At 35.1% G+C, this 9,031-nt stretch overlaps 1 protein-coding gene across 1 annotated transcript; it reads right to left on the bottom strand.

Annotated features, from left to right (window-relative positions):
• Positions 1-5,624: 5,624 nt before the first annotated feature.
• Positions 5,625-8,573, bottom strand: LOC136210037 (carboxyl-terminal-processing peptidase 3, chloroplastic). Its single transcript, XM_066001713.1, has 12 exons — positions 8,183-8,573; positions 8,008-8,089; positions 7,794-7,924; positions 7,591-7,677; positions 7,340-7,418; positions 7,040-7,128; positions 6,893-6,928; positions 6,696-6,815; positions 6,526-6,612; positions 6,294-6,443; positions 6,071-6,178; positions 5,625-5,998 (listed from the first exon to the last, which is right to left on the bottom strand). Exons 1-12 carry the CDS (start codon positions 8,492-8,494, stop codon positions 5,747-5,749), a joined length of 1,533 nt encoding a protein of 510 aa, XP_065857785.1. The 5' UTR covers positions 8,495-8,573; the 3' UTR covers positions 5,625-5,746.
• Between the last annotated feature and the right edge of the window lie 458 nt (positions 8,574-9,031).

The raw sequence follows: 9,031 nt of genomic DNA, 5'->3' as shown, positions 1-9,031 counted from the left end.
TTGGATAGAACTTTAGTATTTTTATGATTAAAAAAATACCATGTATTATTTCCTTTATATATAAGGTTCAATTAATAGCGTTCGCATGGACCTGAGTGACCAAATGAATTTGGTCAGTCCAAGTGAATGTTACTCCAGGTTCAATGCACATGTAATAATTAAAAAAGGAAAAATGATCACTCATTAGATTTAAAACAAAAGGAAATTTTGTCTGTCACTAATTGATTCCTCTAATTGTTATGGATAACACCAAAAAAAAAAAAAAAAAAAAAAAAACAGGAAAGAAAATCTTTGTATTAAGTAGAAGCAATTTTAGAAGAAAAGTTGTAAAATATCCTTCCAAGTTTTCTGTAAGAATCTTGAATTGTGACAATTCATTACAAAACAAATACTGAATCTCCGATTCAATATATTATATGTTTTTCCATTTTTGGGCAAGCAGTAGTATAAGAAGTTGTGGATTTTGGACGAATTCATAGCATACTACAAACAGATAATGGCTTCATTTTCTGCAATTGTGTTGTTAATGTTTGTGATTGCATACACAGTAATAGCAAAATCAAGAGAGAAAGGGGTGACTCTGACAGCACCTCTCCTTCACTGGTCATCCCCTGAATCTCCCTATTACAAACCAAATGCCACACCTGCGCAGCTGATTCAAGCATCTGTACACGCTTCTCGTGCTCGATCCAAACACATTAACAACATCCTATCAGGTAATTATTCAGGGAAATGGCCAGTTTCTCCTGTTACCTTCAGAGACGGAGAGTATGTAATGAAACTTAGTGTGGGAACTCCACCTTTTGATACCTATGCAATTCCTGACACTGCTAGCCATCTCATTTGGCTACAGTGTGGTTCTCCTTGCACTAACTGTTACAAGCAAAGAATCCCTTATTTTGATCCAACCAAATCCACAACTTATAAAGCTCTCCTTTGTAGCAACCTGATTACATATCAGCAGTATTGGGTATGAATGACAAATGCACATATGCTCTTCAAAAATGTGGCTATCATTTAGTAACGGGGCTTACTAGGCATAGTCAGCGAAGATGTTTTCACATTTGTTGAGGATATTGAAGGGTTTGGGAATTTTACAATTAAAGATGGAATTTTCAGATGTGGGTATAACAATTCTAATCCTTTAGGCGAATACGGTACTCCAGGAGTTGTGGGGTTGAATAGCTGGCCTAGTTCGCTGGTCTTGCAGCTGACTTGGGGTACCTCGAAGTTGTTCTCATATTGTATAGCAAGAGATAGAGGAAAAATAAATGCAAAAATCCAAATACAATTTGGTGTAACAGCAAGTGTTCTTGATGGTGACTCAACTCCATTAGCACCCAATAAAGACGGTTTATGCATCTTTAGAGATGTAGAGGGGTTGTATTCTGATGAGGATAAGATGGAAGGACCTGAATGGGTTTTCCAATATGCAGAAGGAGGTCTTGGAGGAGTATTGATGGCCACAGGAACTAGTTATTCTGAGTTTTATTATGGTATTGTTGATAATCTTGTGCTGAAGTTGAAAGAACAAATCGCAGCGGCGGATCAAATAGATGAAAGTGATTACCATTTTAGCTTGTGTTATTCACAAGAAGAAAGGATGAATGTTGATTTACCTGATATTGAGTTCAGGTTTAAGAACTCTAAAACTACTTATCCATTGAAAATTGATAATGTTTGGATTAATAATGGAAAAGGTCAATACTGTTTGGCCATTTACAAAACTAAAGGTATGTATATCCGTTGTTGGTTTAACACAGCAAAAGGGTATTAAAATTGGGTATGATTTGGGTGCTACTGTTTCTTTCTTGTATACCGACAATTGTGTTCCCTTTCTATTCTAACTTTTCCTTTCTATTGATTAGATAGTAGGGAAAACTATAAAATTGGATAAAATGGGAGAACTATTTACATATTTAACCAATTTATTCAACATACTGTATATCTAGACTATATTTGTGTGACTTTTCCAAAATACTCTTAACTTTTCATCTTTCCTGAACGGTTGCTCTTTCCTAGATGATTCCCAAACCTTTGATCTTTCTCCCTTCCTTTATATTTCGCGAAATATGCACAATTTCTCTACATCATAATGTCTTTCTCTTCTCCCTCTCTTCATCTCTTGATTCTTCATCTTCCTATTCCTAGAAAACGAAACCATGGCTCTTCATCTTCCTATTTCTGCTCGTCTCTTGGTTTCTTTCTTCTTGTGCGGATCGAAGAAATGGTTATTCTACGTTATTTTCTTCGTTTTTCTCAGTTTATCATATTGTTATTGGCGATTTTAATGGTGGAAGGCAGGAAAAATGTAAGTATCTACTCTTTTTTCTGCGTTTTTCTCCAGAAAATCATTTCGCGTAACAATGATCTAGCGAAGTCTGCGAAGAGAACGAGCCTGAAATATGACGATTTGACTTCGCGAAAACGGATTACGCGAAGTCTGCGAAGAGAAAAGTTCATGATTTTTCCCTTGCAGACTACGCGTAATCCGTTTTGGCGAAGTCAAATCATCACGTTTCTCCTCATAAACTTTGCGAAATCATCGTTTCGCAAAGTAAAATCATCATCTTCATTGCACATTTATATTCGCATATTTCGCGAATCCTCTTTTCGCGAAGCCAAATCGTCTTTTTTCTGCCTAACACGATTAAATTTTTCTAAAGGTGGTTGAATACATAACATCCTTTTTAGGAAGACGGTGTATTGGGATGTAGAGGAGATGACTTTCCTTCTGGTAGGAGAAATTCCTGTCAAGATTTTTTTTTTGAGGAAAATTCTTGTCAAGATTGGTCACATTTACTTTGAAGTGATTTGTTAGGAGTTTATTGTGGTAATCTTATTGTAAATTTTGATAATGTTATGATTTTAATGTTAGAATCCCCTATTGTTGTGTTTTTTTTTTGTTATATACCACTTCACAAATTTTGTGCAAAACACGTCCAGATTTCACAATATGCGAATTAAAATCATCTACTAACTCAAATATTATCTTCCCAGACTTTGCATATTGCGAAATCTGCGAAGTCAGACGAGAGGGAGAAAAACGAAAGGCTAATTTTTTTTAAGTGTTATATATATATATATATATATATATATATATATATATATATATTAAGAGTATTTTGGGAAAGTCACACAAACATAATCTAGATATATAGTAGGTTGAGTAAATGGGTCTCTCATTTGACCTAATTTTATAATTTTCCCATATGTACTCCTTAAATTTGATCTTATTTACATGCTATGAGATAACTCATTTTTGTTTACCTTGTTTAGGGAAAAAAATCTTCTGTCCCGAATTCCCTGTCCCCTTCCCTGTCCCCCATTCAATTTTTGACACGTGTCCCTTTTATCTTACTTTATTGCTACTAACTATGGTTAGATATACTTAACTTTGGTTAAAGTGTAGTTAAAGGGACACGTGTCAAAATTTGAATGGGGGACAGGGAATTCGGGACAGAAGATTTTTTTCCCCTTGTTTAGTAATCCCAAAATCTTTCCACTCCATTCCAACCACAAAACAATCAGAAAATGTCGAAAGAGAAGAAAAATACAAGCGATTTTCGAGTTTCATACATAATCTTTTTTAGTTTCTTTTTCTTTCGCTACTTGTATTTTTTTAAAACATAACGTTCTCCGATCTCCGTTCAATATAGTATAGAACTTATCGTTACTGACCGAAAGTTCTATCATGTGTCTTGTGAATGGATTAAAGATAAAATATTATAAGAAAAATAATCCCTATTATAACTAGTGGTGGAGCTTGAAATTTAGATTGGGGGCCTAATTTTAGTTGTGCATCTAGAGGTGCTTTTTCAAAGTCTAGCCCGTCAAGGCAAATGTTTTTTTTAACCTCCAACATGTTAATCCAACCGTCCCTCAACTTGAGGACTCAGTGAGGTAGATGGCTTCTTAATGGACATAATAGATCTATCCCAAACTCTAAAGAGTTCCACACAGAAGAAAAAGCGAACACCCAAGACAACGAAAAGGAAAAAAACAACTCACAAAAGTATAGAAAGCGAAGGGGGCTGAACTCATAATAGTCTTCGAAACTACCCTTAGAAAATGGCACAAACAACTCTCAGAAGGCCCACTGGAAGAACGGAAATCACACCACCCTCCAAGACAAAAGAACAATGTTGGCAAGCAAGAAGTTCAAACTTAGAGAAAAATGAAAGAAACCAATTCAGTCAAATAAAGGGCCTACTTATAATAGATCGCGGAAGGCATTAACCGCCATTAAATAAAGATAATTGTCACTTTAAAAAGGAACCATCATACCTAATGTGCATAAGAAGTGCTCTTTAAAACCGTTAGACAGTTACTCCACACGCGTAAGACACGTGTCTAAAACTTGACATCTCGTAGTTACCTTGCAACTGCAACCTCCAAGATATAAAGACAACATGAGAACTGAAGACCCATCACTCCTAGACATACTCACACCCAGTGCCTCGCTACAACCAAGTGATGGGGGGGAAGGCTTCTAATGGAGCATTTGGGCTTCAAGCCGACTGATAGCACACCAAAATGGATCGTCTAGGCATACATAAACCCATGAGAACACCTAAGTGCCATCTGTAGTCGCCCTAAGACTTGATTTGAGGTAAGCTAATGGCATAGTGTCTTTTTAATCCCTAACCGAGATTTATAAATATGGGCACCTCACCCATGGTAAAAAAATCTTTTTTGTCTCTCTTTACTTTACCCATACTCTCTCTATCATTTTATTACTAACTTGATCATCAGAGCATATTTAAGGGACGTCTCTCGATACATGTGAGTTGCACATGATGGGAGAATACTATTCGACCTCAACATCCCACCATAATTTATTATACTTTTAAATTTCATTGGTGTATATTTAAAATTTAAATATCAATTAAAGTTTATTAATATTGATAAGATTAAATAATTTTTTTATGATATTTATTAAAACATAAAAAAAAAAACTAATAATAATTAATATTTTAAATATTTAAATTATATCATAAAAACATATATTTACGAATATATCCACTAATTAAATGGTAGTCGAGTTGTAAGTATGCATGTTTTCAAAGTTCGAATCCCACTAGCTTTAATGAACCATCTCCGGCAATATGACAGTTACAGTTGAATAGGGTTGATCTGACTCGTTCGGTTCATGTCTGACAACTGTGATGGTATTCTTAACTTCTTATTCATCTCATGATGGTGCCGACAGACCCAAATTAGTTTATTATGATGTAGAATAAAAAAAATATTTTAAGAAAATGATTTCAGAGATGGAAAATAAAGAAATATGTTAGCTGAATGGTTTATCTTATTGCATTGAAAAATTATTGCCTACTTTAATATCATATCACTTCATAAATGATTCATCTCCCACCAATACCAGAAGATAATAGATTAGACAAATTTCCATGTTATATTTTCGATCAAAGCAAGAAAATTATTTTCTTTCTCAAAGCTAAAGACGACAAATTCATCCAACACGACCTAAAAGTGTTGGGAAAGATTTACAATGTTGCGTGAAAAGGGTTATGGCTGCTTATTGGACAGTATCTTTTTTGTTTTTATTATTTTCTTTCTTTTTTGAAGTAATGGAAACAGACTCATAACGATAATTGATCTAATGAAATAATAGATGATCATTTGTTTGGTTTGTTTCATCTCTAGACATTTTTATATATAATCTGATGTAAATATACAAGTCATGTACACTATGCACTATATACATTTAACTGACATTGAAATTCTAAGATGCAGAACCTCTGGACTCTTGAATGTCCAATTCATGTTCTGCAACCATAATGCAGGTATCGGCTTCAAGAGAAGCATCCGACTTGTTATTTTTCAAGAATGAATCCTTAGGTGAATTCAGCAGCATGTCTGCTGTACATTGTACATCCGGCATTATCCCGACTTGATCTATGTCATGAAGTGCAGGTGATAGATACTTGGCAACAGTCACAAACAGTGCGGATCCATCATTTAGCTCCGTCACGCTCTGCGTTCGTTCGTTATGTTAATTAGAGTCATGCTATCCGACACGATACAGTAAACATATATGTTTGTATACCTGAATTTTCCCTTTACCAAATGTTTTGTGCCCAACAAGGATAGCACGCCCATTATCATGCAGTGCACCAGCTAAAATCTCACTTGCGCTTGCACTCCCCTCATTTATCTGTTTTTAACATTAAAATAAAACAAAAGCCAAAGTGAAATTGCATTTCAAGTTCCTCAAGAGCTTCTCAATTAACTTGCCACAGAAATGAAAACAAGTAAGAGTGGGATCTTACAAGCACGACAAGCGGATCATGTGTTATAGCATGACCATTCTGCATGTTGATAGGAAGCATATTTCCATCCCTATCAATTGTGTTCACAAGAGTCCCGTCTCCGTCTAACCACATTTGAGCAACATCAAGTCCTGCTTTTACTAGACCTCCCTTTTAAGATGAACCCAATGCGCAAAAATAAGTAATTAGAAAACACAACTCACTGTAAGAAAGACGAAAATAGGACACCTACTGGGTTGTTCCGCAGATCCAGAATGTATGAATGCACACCTTCAGTTTCCAATTCAGTAATTGCATTTGCCATATCGACGGCAGCACTCTGTCAAAAATCAAAATCAAAGTTTTTCATGATTACAAGTTGGAAGTAGCAAACAGTTAAATGTTGACATAAGCTTTGCCTACCTGAGAGAAACTTGAGAGCTTCACATAACCAGTCTTTGTTTGACGACCATCTGGTGTTTGATGAGGGATAATGGTGCTAGATATTGGGGATAGCTTAATGTACTCACGCGGCAAGTTTACCTTTAATTGGATCAGAAAAGTATTTATATCAATCCTCGAAAGAAAATGTTAATGATATATCATGAAGGATTTAATACCTCTTTGATACTAGAATCGCTTGTAAAACCTTTTGCCTGGGACAGAAAAGTAAAAAATAAGAATATTAATTCAGCTATCTTAGAAAAATACGAACTAAATAACATGATTAGTGGTTTACACCAATAAGAATGAGAATGAATGATTACACTCTGAACTTTTACTGTAACAGATGTTCCAGCACGCCCTCTAAGCTTCCCTGCTGCAGTTTCACTATCAAGCCCGTCAAGTCTCTCCCCTGATATTGCAAATATCAGAGTTGGACATAAAAGTTTTTTTAAGGATTTGAAAAAAGAATCCACTAGAGTAGACTAGTAATTATTGTGTCCAAACTAATAGCATCAGTTTGAGGCCGTCATCAACTATTAAGGCCATTTCAATGAGTCAACTGAACTACATTTTCGATATCACGAAGAAATAATGAATCAAATTTATGAATGGAAGGATACCATTGATCTCAACCAATTCATCTCCTTCATGTATGCCAGCACGAGCAGCTGGGCTGCCATCTATACAGGACAAAACAACCTGCAAATTATCAATTCTGGTGAGAAATGAAATACAAGGAAGTGAGGGAAAACATGATAACTTACAAGGATGGAGATGAAATAAATAAAACTTCAAAACCCTTAGATAAGAACTGGTGGAAATTGATTAAACTAAAATTTTGAAAACTTTTCCCTTTGATATATTCACTAACCACATGACCAGTCTTTGGTTCAACATTTATAAATAGTCCCACTCCTTGCAAGTTTCCATCGCTTCCAATTCTAAAACTTTGGTATTCCTGAAATTGGAAACCAACAGATATACCATTTGAGAAGTGATCAAAAGCTTCAATCAACATAGCACCTGCAGATTCATTGAATGAACAAAGAAACTACAAAAAAAAAAAAAAAACACCTTTGGACTGATAATCCGAGTAAAGGGATCCCCAAGAGACGAAAGCATTCCACTAATTTTGGTATAAGCAACATCAGCTGAATTCAGGGGAAACATTTCCACCATAGTTTGCTGCAACTTCAAATCCCAATCTAAACAAATAATGACAAAATAAAATTGTAAAATTGTGATTTTCTACATATATAATATAAAGCCGAAAATCAGAGAAACATGCCTTGATGGTTAAATGTTGGGTCTACAAATGATTCTCTAATCAAACCCCATGCCTCCACAAGCGTTTTTTGAACAGTATTTACCTAACAATGGATCCTTATTTACTCAATAAGTAAGAAGAAAATCAGTAAAAGCTAAATAAGTAGCAAAGTAAGAAAGTGAAAAGCTAAGATCACCTCACGAGCACGAGAAACAGGAAAAGCTACCGTTAAGGATTCTGCAAAAGCCGGAGAATCGCAGCAGACTGAAACGAGAGCAGTAGCGGCGGCGGCAAAGCCGAAAATGTTTTTTCCGATTGATCTGATTAAATCTGGAGAAGATGAATGGGGTTTGACAGTGGAATATTGATAGGATGCGGAAGGGGAAGGGAGGGTGAAAGTGGATTTAGTGTAAATATTATGATTAGGCTTAGTGAAGGTTGGAGTTGGCTTGCATGAAGGTTTTGTGGAAATGGGAAAGAAATTAAAAGTAGGGGTAAGAGACTCCATTTTTGGAGAGCAAAAACAATTGAGAAGGATGGTGAATTTTGGTGACAGTTAGTTAGTGTCTGTTGGAGAAGAAGGATTCTTCCTGAGAGGCCCCACAAAGAATCTGTGGTAACGGGGCTATGTAGCCTTGCGTTGCGTGTTTAAGAATCTTAGTTTAATAATCTCAAATTCTAATTTCTTCAAAAAAAAATAATAATAAAAAAAAACAAAATCTCAAATTCTAATTTTGCATATATATATATATATTTTTTAATTTACTCTAATTTGCCTATACATTTCAAATGCTAGTTACAACTTCATACAGTCGGTTTCGGAACGTGTTAGTTTTAATCGTAAACTAACAAAGATGTTCTTCTCAAGCTAAACTTGAAGGAGTTAATCCTGGTTTTATGGACTAAATCCATAGGAATAGTGAACCTCATTGTTGAAGGTGAAAAACCTTAACAAAGCTTCTTGAAGAATATGATAAATTTTGATTGATAAAAAGTTAATTCAATTACAAAGAAAGAGATGTATTTATACCATCTCAAAACCCTA

The sequence above is a fragment of the Euphorbia lathyris genome, chromosome 10 (assembly GCF_963576675.1).
Source record: "Euphorbia lathyris chromosome 10, ddEupLath1.1, whole genome shotgun sequence".
Classification (NCBI taxonomy): Eukaryota; Viridiplantae; Streptophyta; class Magnoliopsida; order Malpighiales; family Euphorbiaceae; genus Euphorbia; species Euphorbia lathyris.
This window is presented reverse-complemented; position numbering and strand designations above follow the sequence as displayed.